Here is a 14,534-nt window from a genome sequence, read left to right as displayed (position 1 = left end):
TGGTTTCCATTTTAGGAGCATATCTTTTTTTTTTTTTTTTAATTTAATTTGAGGTATTCACATACGTCTATTTTGGTTTTGATTAAAGTTCTTTGGTTTAAATTTTCATTTACATACCATCTCTATCTTAATTACATACTTCGAATTCGAGCTCATTGATTCTTTCAACTCAATTGAATTAATACTTTTAATCTTAAATTAAATCGAATCTGTGGAACTCACACTTCGATTTCACTTCGTAAAATAATGCCGAGTTTATTCCAAGTTCGACACGTAATACTTTGATTTATTTATACAAAAAAGGGCAATATGATCACCCAAATCTCTAGGCAATATAATAAGAAATGACTTTTTCATTTGTTGTGCAGGCTTCACATGTTTTTCTTTAGCCACACTATCCTGTGCAGGACTGTGCGTTTATACATTTTTAATGTAATAAGCTATTTTTATTTCATTTTCACTTGTATTTTTAACTTACATTAATAATATTTCAGTTTTATTGACGACAAATTATGATATTTTATTGGTAAACATCTATTTACCTAAAAATCTTAATAAATTTCAAAAAAAAAAAAAAAAGAATTTGGCCAAAGCATAAATACATGAAATAACTCTTGTCTGGAATGATTTTTTCAGTAACAATAAAAAATAAAAATTAATTTCTAAAAAAAATTATTTAAATTATAAAACAATAAAAGCCCAAACCCACTGGCCATTTATCTGGAAATTCGTACAATTCTACCTCAGCCTCTGCAATAACCTCGATTTTTTCAGTAACAATAAAAAATAAAAATTAATTTCTAAAAAAAATTATTTAAATTATAAAACAATAAAAGCCCAAACCCACTGGCCATTTATCTGGAAATTCGTACAATTCTACCTCAGCCTCTGCAATAACCTCTACAGTTTCCGATGGAGCCTGTGGCCAAATTTACAATTGGATGGCCACAACGTGTCAAATTATTACTGGTTGAAGGGGCCTCTCTCTCTCTCTCTATCAACTCAAATATCATCATCAACGGTCATCAGCCCCATTGCCGGTAGTCGCTTCTGCACGCGTTGTTAACTCAATCACGTGACGAACACGTGACGTCATTTGTTTACCATTTTTTACGCTATTATTAATCTACTGGGGGGGCTTGTATCCACCCCCACTTCTGGCAAAAGAAAAATATTTCATGACTTAATCTGACGATCAGAGAGACAATAATATGTGCCAGGGTGTACATTCCCATTAATATTTACATTTTCTTTTAATTATGATCAGGAAACAAAATTTTATATTATTAATTATATATTTAGGACTGCAACTTGCTGATGTATGTATGACTTATATATTTTAAAATTTAGGAATTATTTGTATATTAAAATTTTGCAAGGATCCATAATTGGAGAGGAGGAAAGAGTGATAAACTTTTCAAATATTTAGACTTGACTTTGACATACGATTGCAATAATTGGACAGGACAAAATTTTATTTGTCTGCAATTAATTGTCTATCACGATCGAAGCTTTCATAGTCGTGATGGAGAAAAAGGAGACGTCTCTATAATAAGATAATAAAACTTTTACAAAATGGTAAATTAAAACCACTCCTTGAGCTAAAATGTAATTGTAAACAAATCTTTTTTTTTTTTTGAGTTTATAAATTTATTACATTCACCCCTACAAAAGGATGTTGATGTAAGAAATCTACAAATTATAGGATATGGATGTAATTATGAAAAAAATAAAGGATTTTTTTTTTTAAATAAAACTTACATTCAGGAGTGATTGTAATTTTCCAAAGGTACTCTCTGGCAACCTATTGGCTTAACGAATTTAAATATGTTTTTACTCTATAAGTAAATGTAATTCTCCTTGAAGGGGGGAAAAATAGGCTAATCCAATTTATATTTATTGCTATTGTCACCACCAATTATTCACTAGGGTAAAAATGAATTAAACTGATCTTCATTGGCGATCAAAACGGCAAACAGATTCATACACCAAAACGGCAACAGATTAGGTACATAAAAAATTCACAAATTCGGGCAATTTTCAAGAAAATCATTGATGGGAGATGACGTCACAGTAATTAATATAGTAAAAACCAGTAGAATTTTATTAGGTGCTAAAATGAGGATTGCTTGTTAAAGAAGCAGTGTCAGAATATCTGAGTTACTCAGAGATGGATATAAATGATGAATTCAGTTTTGTGCACACGAGGATGGGTGGGGGTGATGTATGTATATCTACATACTTCAATTGTACTCACAGTAATTATGCCCAGTCAAACAAAATCAGAAAATTCACCAAAAACGAAATGAAGAAGAAGAAGAAGAAGAAACAAAAGGCTTTTAATTCATATTTAATTTAAACATGGGGATTGCGTAGACTAGGGTTTTAACAGTTTAGTAATTACATATGCAAATTCGTGAACGAATAGCATTCAAGTAAATTTCTTTAATTGGTAAAAACCCATTACCCAGATTTTTTTTTTTTTTTTTTTTTTGCAGATTTAGTGCATTGAATCATGGGAGGGTAATACTAAGCTGTAGATGAATCTGTGGTCGTCAGATTTTTAATATGGGTTCAAATGTTGACTTGAATCTTACGCATAACAGTAATCCCCCAATTCAGATTATAAGATAGTAGAAATTTATTATTATATTCATTTAATTTTAATATCATCATTTTTTAAGTTGAGTTTATCTAATTTCATCTGCATTATATTTTCATTAGTCCTCATTGAATTCCTATTTCACTTCATTTGACCTTTACTTTTATCTCATTTAAAACATGCCAATTAGTATATTATATATTACTCCATATATCATGATTATAATAAAATATATTAAATCGACTTAACTATGATCCACCAGCCCAATTGAACTGGCCCAAAAACCACTTATGCGATTCATTGGCAAGGAAAAACCATTACCCTAACTCATTAGGACTCGTTTACTTTAAGTTATCGGGTTGGATTGGTTGTTTCGTATAGGTTAGTCCAATGGGCCCATAAAGTATTGATTCAATTTGAAAAGTAATATTTGACCCTAAAGTGAAATGAGCCAAGTGTTTTCGGCTTCCCATGTCATACCTGGAAAACATTACTACTTCCACAACCTAGTAAATCAGGGTAACAATACTCACATAAGCTACAAGTATCAACGAGATATTTGTGAGTGTGCGTGTGTGTGTGTGTGGGGGGGGGGGGGGGGGGGGGGGGGGGGGTGGAAAGTACAGAAATGATACCTTGTGCAATCTCCGTCCCAGTTGAGCATTGCATAAACAGTAGTGGTGCACATCACTGCAAAACCTGAAACTTAAAAGAAAAAAATTCATGAATGGTGAGTATGAATTGGTCACCTGTTATGTGTTAATATGATTATGGTGAGTATGAATCGGTCACCTGTTCAATCTTCAGATGACAAATAAGCTCATAGAACCAAGGAAACAGTCAGCTCAGTGCTAACATGGTGAACTTGCATGGTTTAGGGAAGCTGCGAAAATATGGTTAACGGTCTAGTGAAATGTATCAGAATAAAAGCTTAAATAAAACCAGATGGTCAAGTATTGGATAAACAAGAGTAATAAAAAGTACCTGTTATGCCCATTTGCCCTCCAAAGAAAAGCAAGTGGAAAGAGGCACCTTCCAGTAGTAAATATGCTCGTGAAAATGAGGTTGCAAATAAAATGAAGTTACATTGCGTATAATCTAAAGTATGGATCATAATGAAGGATGGATAATCTAAAATGGTTTCGTTTGAATAACAAACTCACATTATATATAAGACTGCAAGTGAGAAACAGAGATGGCCTGGTCTGCTTTTCCAGAAAACGCGCACGACTGCAATAGTGGGAGACAAAAGAGAAAAACAAGAGAGAACACAGAAAAATAGCAGAAGAGAAAGTAACCCTTCTTTAGACAGAATAACTAATTATGTAACTGTAGTAACTTGAATGAATACCGACACACTTTCACAATTTCAAGCATGTTTATCTTCAACCAAATCATAAGCTATTGTCTTAATGTCAAAGTCGATAAGAGGATAAAGCCTGAGACATGAAAACATTTCAGCAAAAGACATGAATTCTAAAATCCTACTGCAGATAATTGGAAGTTGTTCTACTTCCTGAAGCAACAATAATTCCGTTGTAGGATAATAGCTGCATGGTACTCATAATTAAAAAATATTCTGATATAGTTTTACGTGAACCGATCGCCCCTATAAATGATACATGTACCTAAGTAATATAAAGGCAACTTCACTTCTACATAGAACCAACCTCGATCATCAAAAACAGCTATTGAATCAACACAAGTAAATTAGTACAGGTAGAACCAACTTTGTTCTTATAACTCTGGTCTGCAGGGCTTGGCCGGCTTGCTGGCCAAACTGAGAACATCAAGCAACAATGCTTCTGATCTGTTCCCAAATGGTTATACATTATTCAAAGGATCCTTAAACCAGTAACCAATACTACGTTTTGCACGTAACTTTCAATGACAAACATAACATGCTCCAGCAACCAAGACATGCCAAAGAGCAAGCACGGGTGAATGAATATCAACAAGAAATTTATGGACTAGATATTGCACAAAAAATAACGACGAAATCATTAATATCATATCAATTTATTAATGTCTTCTGATCAATAGCAACCGATATCAGCTTTATAATAGCAGCTGAAGCAGATACTAACATAACATAGAGAGGTAACTGAAAAGGTAGAAAATACTACTAAGATGAAATATATTTTTCCTATATAAATGCAGAAGTGCTAGCTGACCCCCAAAAAACGACAGCACTGCACATCTAATGTTAGTATTTATGTGAGCATATGCTCTGTATTCTAGTTCAATCTAAACACCCGACAGGACCTGCACACTGCAAAACATCTACTCCTGAGCCAACTTCTTTTTGGGATTTTCTAGCATTTTCTTGGCAGACTGGTCCAGCTTAATCTGAAAGTCACGGCATTCCGAAGAGCAGAATGCACAGAGGTTGCTGCATGAAATCATACATTCAAATATAAGCACGCTATAGAATAAAAAAAACAAATGGTCGAAACTTATCCAGTATAACAGTAGGTAGATTTCAGAATAATTGCTAAGATGAGTTTATCAAGCAATACAAACTACAAAACTTTGATTAGCATGATGAACAGCATTATCATTGTTTTTCTTCCCCCTGGAAATAGAGTAGCTTAGCCGGATTTGGGTCAAATTGAGAAAGTCAAAGAAGTAGGTAAAGTCCTTGAAAAATGAAATCATATTTAATATGAAAAAAAGGAATCGTGAACACTTTGATACTGGTCAATTAGTCAATGAATCATTAATACATACATACAACTTCAAGCAAGGTAGAACTGAAGTGGTGCTAATGAAATCACATAAACATCCAAATCAACAATTTCGTTATCGCGAAAGCAACAGCAAAAATCCCTGAAAACGAAGTTATAAAACAGGAATAATCCATTCACCAACTATGGAAAATTTCAGCAACGCAGTGAATTGAACTGTCAAAAGGAACAAATTGGAAATACAACCACGTAAAACAGCAACTCTGAATTAGGAAGAAAAGGGATAAACTAAGAAAAGGCTTACTGATATATGATATATCACTAAAACTGACGCAAAAATAATCCAGAAATATATTAAAATCCAATTTAACAAAAACGAAGCAGATCCAACAGCACAGTCGAACAAAATTACAAGTGAAAATTAGCAAACGGCGAGAAATTAAACTTTCAATGGCGATGAGTTAAACACGTGAATCATCACGATAATCGGTTCTAAGTTGGCGAAGAGTTAAATTTACAGAGAAAAATAAAATTGAAGCACAAACAGTATTTCAACAGATTCAAACCCTAGAAAATGATTATAAATTTAGCAAGCACAACGATGAAAGTACTGAAACATAAAACCAGCAATTAAATAGAAAAGAGTCCCACCTATACATGAAAACTTCAGAATTATGAGCAATCCGCTTCTTACAGTAGTGGCAGCGTTCCAGAAATCCACCAGATACCGGTCGATCAGATTCACCAACATTTTCCGGAGAAGCGATGGTCAAAAACCTCGATCGGGACGGCTCGGCAGCGGCGTCGATTTTCATAACCTTCGCCTTACTGACGGGAGCGGCGGCGACGGCGGCGGCGGTTGGCAGAGGCAGCTCTAGGCAGCTCGATGAATTTCCAGGTCGATTCCGCTTCAACGGCATTTTTGGATGAGTTGAATGGACTGTGAGTTAGGGTTTTTGATTCTCCTTTTCTGCTCTGAAAGTACCGAAATTGTATGAAAGAAGGGGAAAACGAGTGTAGAAATATATACAGAAGAAGGTGCTAGGTGGCTGACATAGGCATGTCTTATGGTATGTTTGACTATATTTATATAAAAACAAATTCAGATTTTCTTTTTTTTTTTTTTACAAAAATAATTATTAAACTGTTTGATTAAAATCAAATGAGTTTGTTAAAATAAAATATTGTAGTAAAATCAAATTTGGACCTTCTACCTTAGAAAAATTATTTAATAAACTTATTTATATATATTCTTCTAAATTTGTTCAATTGTTGTGTGACATGTGAAAGGAATTAAAGAGCATTGAGAGGCTCAACATTATTGAAATAATAGGCCAAAACTGGTTAATTAAAAAAAAAAAAAAAAAAAGGAGTCCATTGGGCCTCAATCAAATTTATAATTCGGCCCATTAGTCCTGTAATTAGTACGGGCTGGGCCTCAATCAAATTAATCGTGGATGTAGCCTCATTAAGCACGCACTATTATAAACTCATTGAACTAAGTTTATTTTAAACATTTGATAAATTTTTATGTCTGATAAACTGTTTTAATAGTTGATAAGTTGTTATGTCATTTTCATATAACAGTCTGTTGTTACTAATAATATAATACTTTTGATTTGGATTGATTGAATTATCGGCGGCGGCGGCGCAGGGGGAGCAAGGCGGCGGCAACATCTGCCCTTTGACCGGTGGTTCAATTGGGCAGCAGCAAACAATATTTTTGTGATCCAATTATGAAAAATTATTATTGGGGCAATCATATTAATTACCTCTACACACAGAAAAACTGTAATATATAATCAAATTGCATATATCAAGTGCTCCCTCATAAAATCTGCTTACACGATTTTAATGCCCAGTTAATTTCGTTTGTCTATAAAATGCAATCAAATAAATTCAAGAGGAATATATTCTGAATTTATAAATCTAATTTGTGTCCCTAAAAATGAAGAATTTCCCAAAACTCTTGTTTGTACTCGTTGCTCTTTTCTCAGGTACCTGTTTTCTTTTAACCACGGATAATTAGCCTTAATTAATAATTTAATAATCCATCCATATATAATTAATTGTTGTTTTTCAGTTTTACACAAAGTATTAAGAATATTAATAAATATGCTTTGATCCGAAGAAGAATACATTAAAAACACTAAAATTCATTAATGATGTGATTAAAGATAATTAATACTTATAGTTTAATTAATAAGATTAAACCGTGAAAAATGCATTTCATGAAGTATTTGAAATCTAAACTTACAAATAATATGAAACAAAAATATTTATAAAAAAAAAAGGATTACTATAAAATAGAGGGAGTAATCAACACTAAATATTATCCCAATATTGATTAAGTAGAAGTCCAATATTAAGTTATTAACTCAAAGAAAATTCAGTTTTTCTAATTTAAAAACAATTTATATTGATCTCAAAATATTGCACCTTTGCACGAATATAATTAAATCACTAAAACTCGCGCATTTGATTATATAAAATTTTTGATTTTAAATTTCATGTGTAATTTTAATTATATGTTTTTTGGTATGGTTAATTTGAATTAGTTGGTGGATGGCCGTTAATGTTCGTTGATGCCGACTGTGTTGAATACCACCCCGACGTGAGATGCGAAGTTGGCAAACCGGAATACCTCCAGAAATGTCAAAGTCTTTGCAAAAAATCGCACGGAGATAAGACCATCGCCGATTGTGTTAAAATACATCAAGACGATACTCCCTTCTGTGTTTGCAATTTCTGTCAAAACAATCAACATTGAAGGATCTCATTGTATTTAGTGAAATTAAATATGAATTGTAATAATTAAAATAAATTATATTTTATGAATATCACGACTTCATATATTGTTTTTTATTATAATTTTAAGTATCTTTATAATTTATGACTACCTTTGAAAATAGAACTATGGTTGATAGAAATATAATTACAATTTGAAAAAAAAAAAAAAAAAAATCGGCCGAAGTTTATTAATGTTCTATGCGTCGAATCAATTATCATTGACCCAATTACGATTTTTTAATAATATTTAAATTATTTTTTGCCCCATTTTTTGTGGCTTGGTTTATAAGGGTTTAAATTTGAAGCCCAAGATTAAAAAAAAATTGGGCCAAAGTTTATTAATGTTTTACGGGTCGAATCAATTATCAGTAACTTAATTACAATTTTTAAAAACTGAAATGTTAAATCCCGCACGAAAATTACTAAATCATGCATATAATAAAATTTCATTCTCTCTCTAAAATCCTAGACATGTCTATTTTTTTCTCTCCCCAAACAAGTTCTTCTCTTCCCCTCACGCTTGCAAAAAACATCATAAAACTAGTACAATAATCCGAGAATCGAACTTAAAGAAAATCTTCTCTAATTTATTCTACGATCAAGGTTATCATTTTATCTCAAATTTATTCTACAAATTAAGCAGGAATTTTTTTTTTCGGTGGAGGTGCGCCTGAAATAGCAGCACCATAGGTTTTGTTTTTTTTTTTTTTTTTTTTTGAATTGAATTCAATTACTTTATTTGTTATGGAAGGTTGTATATGGTGATAGAGAGAGTTGTGCCTCCCATGAGATTGACGTCCATGGCAGGCCAGCAGCGTGTGTGAGATTTTCTTTGGGATGGGGGGTGGGGCAGTTGGGTTAGAAGCAATAGATTTTTTTTTTTTTTTTGAATTCAATTCAATTAAATTAGTTCTTAAGTATTTTAATAAATATTTAATGTTAATAAAATTTTAACAAATTTTAATATTTTATAAATACTAAATAAATGTTAAAAATATTTTCGAATTAGAAATTTAATAAATATTGCATACATGGTTAATAAATATTTAATAATTAATAAATATTTATAAATATTGAATAAATATTAATAAATATTCAAATATTTCGGTAACTTCATACTGCTTCTACGAGAGTTGTTTATGAAGACTATATTTCGAAGTCAGAGGATGACTATGCTTCCCGTAAATTATAATGAGTTTCCATTTTACCCCTGCTTGTAAAATTCCCTTCAACTAGAAACTACAATTACATTATTTTGTGCCAGTACATATTGTACTTTCTATATCTCTATTCTTTCGTTTGACCTGATTTCTCTCAAACCGTTCACAGGTAACGTATACTGTTTCACAAAAAGTATGACCTATACTTAGCTTAATATCATAGCTTTCAGCTGTGTCTCTCGCCCACTGTATTAAATCGTCTCTACAATTAAACAATTATACCCCCGAAAATATTCGGAATAATGAACTTCCCCATTATCTCGAAAAATAAATAAAATATAACAAAAACTAATTTAAAAAAAAAAAAGGATCGCATCTAAAGTAGAAGCGGACGCATGAAAGACGGCGCCCACCTTGAACGCGAATACAGTGTACTGCACGCCGAACATGTGCACGCTATATGTTTCGTCTTCCAGGTTGTCCGCCCTCTGCCTATGACGATTTTTTGGCAAAAAAATTAAAATCTTACAATTGAAGTTAAAAGGTATAGAACTCATTGGTTGATGTAATTACGTAACAAAAAACGATTTTGACGACTTCTTAGTATTTTGAGAACCCTAGAAAAAAGTTAGAGAGAAGTCGAGAAAATAGAGCGTAGAGAGAGAAATTTCTTTTGTAGAGATAAAATATTTTTTTATTTATGTGCGGGATTTAGTAAATTTTAGTGTGGAAAATCATAGAAAAAAGTTAGAGAGAAGTTGGAGAAAATAGAGCGTAGAGAGAATACTTTTTGTGTAGAGAGAAAACTTTTTTTTATTTATGTGCGGGATTTAGTAACATTTAGTGTGAGATTTAGCACCCCTTTTAAAAAATAGTTAAATATAGTGTTTACCCCATTTTTTGTGGTTCGGTTTATAGGGGTTTAAATTTAAATTACAGTATTAGAACATTTAATAAAGTAACAACTATTAAAAAAGTTGTTATTATCAAATGACCCAACTATATTATATGTATGCCAGTCCGTCGCTTGTATTGGTTCCTTTGATTGGCCCAATTAAATCGGTTGGTGATTTAAGATTAGCTAAACTTATAAGCCCAAATTGTCAAGTTAGGTATACTTTGGTCTTGTTTGGTTGTCAAAATAAAATAAAATAATCTAATAAAAATTTAATTGTTTTATAACAATCCGGGCCTTGAACACAAATTCCTCAAAAGACAACATAAGCTACGACAATGTAATATTTTTTCTTATTAATTTGACAAATATTGGAAATACCAAACATCAAATAAAGTGAAATAATGTAGTTAATTATGGCTAATCTCACAAACCAAACAAGACATTAGTAAATAAAGAGAGACGAAGTAAAAATTAACTTGAATACAAGAGATATCAATATAGATTTATTCGCAATTAATTAATGACAAAAAAGTCAGAACATTTTTTTGAGTGGGATTAAGATGAACTAAATAGGTGATTGAATTGGATAAGTGTCCAGTTAAGAGAAGATTATCCTAATGGTGTTTTTCTCATTGTTTGAAGGGCTATAAATTGTGAGGCATTTGTAGCAAAATAATCATCCTTCATATATCTTTTTTATTGCAACCTAAAAAATGATGTCAAAATCTTGTATTGTATACTTCTCTGCTGCTCTTGTCGCCATTACTATACTATGTACATATTTCTCTCTAATTCAATCTATTTCTAATTTTTATTTTTTAATCAAAATTATGTTGCTTAATTGAATTTTAACAAACATTTCTAACATTGTTTTTTATTTGGATTAATTGAATTATTTGTGGCGGTGGTGCAGGGGCAAGCAATGCGGCGGCAGCACCTAGCGCTTATTGCCCGATGGTTAAATTGGGCAGCAAAGGTATGAACAACTTGGGTGCTTGTACAAATGCTTGCAAAAAATCATTTGGCGGAGGCGCCAATGCAGTGTGTTTGAAGCCGAAAAAGCTTGAATTCGATCCTGAAGAATTAAAATTTGGATTAAAATTTAAATTTAAATGCTTTTGCGGTTGCTCTATCAAAAGAAGTAAGAAGAAGAAGTGCCCTCCAGCGACTGTTCAAACTCCTCCTCCAGCCGATGATGACAATAGTAGTAATGACAGTTCTGGTGGTGGTAATGAATTATTCGTCACAAGAAAATTTCTCAATTAGAGATCTTAATTAATTAATAGTTAATAAATAAAAATAAATATTATTGCGAGTGCATTGATGAATTAATATGTATCAAAGTGGTAGTATTTTTGAGTGGATTGATGAATTAATTTTACTTCTAATCAAATGGAAATATATGCAAATTGAAATTGAATAGTTCTTTTTATATTATTAATCTATGAATTTCTTCATTGTCTTCTTTTATTTTTGTAATAAAAAAAAGGAAAAAAATAATTAGCACTCCCAATTACACCAACAAATTTGAGTCGGCAAAGCGGGCTGGGAGAACGGCACCATGCATTTGCGTTGGCACCGTGGCGTTCTTGGCAAGCGTCCCAACAACTTTGTGCTACCATGTCACCTAAGTAAACCAGATCCACCCATGGAAGCTCTTGTTGTGTGTCGGATGTAAGCTTCTACTTTACTTGAATGTGCAATTTCGGTGAAGTTACCTCGGAAAGATAGGTTGGGCTATTGTATCCCATAGGCGATACGATCGGAACCTTTTTATTGCAGCAACTTATTACCTATAAGATTGGAGAACAAAGGAGTCCAAGCCTCAATCCACAAGTTTCGTGATCAATCGTCAAATTGCAGCCGTGTTTTCAATAATTTTAATTACATGTTTTTGGTATGATTAATTTGAATTAGTTGGTGGATGGCCGTTAATGTTCGTTGATGCTGACTGTGTTGAATACCACCCTAACGTGAGATGCCAAGTTGACAAACCTGAATACCTTCTTAAATGTCAAAGTCTCTGCAAAAAATTGGATGGAGATAAAACCATCGCCGACCGTGTTAAAATACATCAAGACGATACTCCTTTATGTATTTGCAATTTCCGTCAAAACAATCAACACTGAAAGATCTCATTGTATTTGGTGAAATTAAATATGAATTGTAATAATTAAAATAAATTACATTTTATGAATATCACGACTTCATATATTGTTTTTTATTATAATTTTAAGTATCTTTATTATTTATGACTACCTTTGATAATAAAACTAAGGTTGATAGAAATATAATTACAATTTGTTAAATACTTGTGTTTAAATTTGAACCCCATTATTTAAAAAAAAAAAAAATCGGCCAAAGTTTATTAATGTTCTACGGGTCGAATCAATTATCAGCGACCTAATTACGGTTTTTTTTAAATATTTAAATTATTTTTTGCCCCATTTTTTGTGGCTTGGTTTATAGAGGTTTAAATTTGTAGCCCATGATAAAAAAACAAATGAGCCAAAGTTTATTAATGTTCTACGGATCGAATTAATTATCAGTAAGTAACCCAATTACAATTTTTAAAAAATAGTTAAATTATTGTTTGCCCCATTTTTTGTGGTTCGGTTTATAGGGGTTTAAATTTTAAATACGGTACTAAAACATTAAAAAAATAAGTATTTGTACAAAAATCAGCTAATTGGGTTGGGTATAACAAATATTAAAAAGTTACTATTATCAAATGACCCAACTTTATATATTGTCCGTCAGTTGTATTGGCCCAATTAAATTGGTTGGTGATTTATTATTAGCTAAACTTATAAGTCCAAATTGTCAAGTTAGGTATATTTTGGTCTCATTTGATTGTCAAAATAAAATCAAATAATCTAATAAAAATTTAATTGTTTTATAGGAATCCGGGCCTCGAACACAAAAATTTCTCAAAAGATAAGATAAGTCATGACAATGTAATATTTTTGGATCAATCCGGCAAATTATTGGAAATACAAAATACAAAATATCAAAATAAAGTGTAATAATTTAGTTAATTATGGCTAATCTCACAAACCAAACAATACCTAAGAAAATAAAGAGAGACGAAGTTGAATATAACTTGAAACCAAGAGATGTCAATATAGATTTCTTCGCAATTAATTAATGACAAAAAGTCAGAACATTTTTTTGAGTGGGATTAAGATGAACTAAATAGGTGATTGAATTGGATAAGTGTCCAGTTAAGAGAAGATTATCCTAATGGTGTTTTTCTCATTATTTTAAGGGCTATAAATTGTGAGGCATTTGTAGCGGTTTAATCATCCTTCATACATCATTTTATTGCAGCCTAAAAAATGATGTCAAAATCTTGTATCGTATACTTCTCTGTTGCTCTTGTCGCCATTACTATACTATGTACATATTTCTCTCTCTAATTCAATCTATTTCTAATTTTTATTTTTTAATCAAAATTATGTTGCTTAATTGAATTTTAACAAACATTTCTAACATTGTTTTTTATTTGGATTAATTGAATTATTTGTGGCGGCGGTGCAGGGGCAAGCAAGGCGGCGGCAGCACCTAGCGCTTATTGCCCGATGGTTAAATTGGGCAACAAAGGTATGAACAATTTGGGTGCTTGTACAAATGCTTGCAAAAAAGCATTTGGCGGAGGCGCTAATGCAGTGTGTTTGAAGCCGAAAAAGCTTGAATTCGAACCCGAAGAATTAGAATTTGGATTAAAATTTAAATTTAAATGCTTTTGTGGTTGCTCTATCAAAAGAAATAAGAAGAAGAAGTGCCCTCCGGCGACTGTTCAAACTCCTCCTCCGGCCGATGATGACAATAGTAGTAATGACAGTTCTGGTGGTGGTGGTAATGAATTATTCGTCACAAGAAAATTTCTCAATTAGAGATCTTAATTAATTAATAGTTAATAAATAAAAATAAATTTGCGAATGCATTGATGAATTAATGTATCAAAGTGGTAGTAGTTTTTGAGTGCATTGATGAATTAATTTTACTTCTAATCAAATGGAAATATATGCAAATTGAAATTGCATATTACTTTTTATATTATTAATCTATATATGAATTTCTTCATCTTCTTTTTTTTTTTATAAAAAAGAAAAAGAAAGAAAATAATTAGCAATCCCAATTACACCAACAAATCTGAGTCGGCAAAGCGGGCTCGAGAGAACGGCACCATGCCTTTGCGTTGGGACCGTGGCGTTCTTGACAAGCGTCCCAACAACTCTGTGCTGCCCTGTCACCTAAGCAAACCAGATCCACCCATGGAAGCCCTTCTTGACATGTTTTTGCATCCATTAATGGAATATTACTCATAATTACCACTGCCATAAAACAATATTAACATCTAATTAATAATTAATAAAGCAAGCAATAAAAATTTA

The 14,534-nt window shown here is 31.8% G+C and overlaps 1 protein-coding gene and 1 long non-coding RNA gene across 2 annotated transcripts; one reads left to right on the top strand and one right to left on the bottom strand.

The window, feature by feature from the left end:
• Positions 1-4,591: 4,591 nt before the first annotated feature.
• Positions 4,592-6,349, bottom strand: LOC105957775 (FCS-Like Zinc finger 5). Its single transcript, XM_012981738.2, has 2 exons — positions 5,941-6,349; positions 4,592-4,994 (listed from the first exon to the last, which is right to left on the bottom strand). Exons 1-2 carry the CDS (start codon positions 6,207-6,209, stop codon positions 4,886-4,888), a joined length of 378 nt encoding a protein of 125 aa, XP_012837192.1. The 5' UTR covers positions 6,210-6,349; the 3' UTR covers positions 4,592-4,885.
• A 7,055-nt stretch (positions 6,350-13,404) lies between these two features.
• On the top strand, positions 13,405-14,223 carry LOC148770881 (uncharacterized). The gene is made up of 2 exons (XR_016030673.1): positions 13,405-13,536; positions 13,678-14,223. It is a non-coding gene; the product is annotated as an uncharacterized LOC148770881 (long non-coding RNA).
• Positions 14,224-14,534: the final 311 nt, after the last annotated feature.

The sequence above is a fragment of the Erythranthe guttata genome, chromosome 4 (assembly GCF_056151865.1).
Source record: "Erythranthe guttata isolate IM_541 chromosome 4, IM_541, whole genome shotgun sequence".
Taxonomy (NCBI): Eukaryota; Viridiplantae; Streptophyta; class Magnoliopsida; order Lamiales; family Phrymaceae; genus Erythranthe; species Erythranthe guttata.
This window is presented reverse-complemented; position numbering and strand designations above follow the sequence as displayed.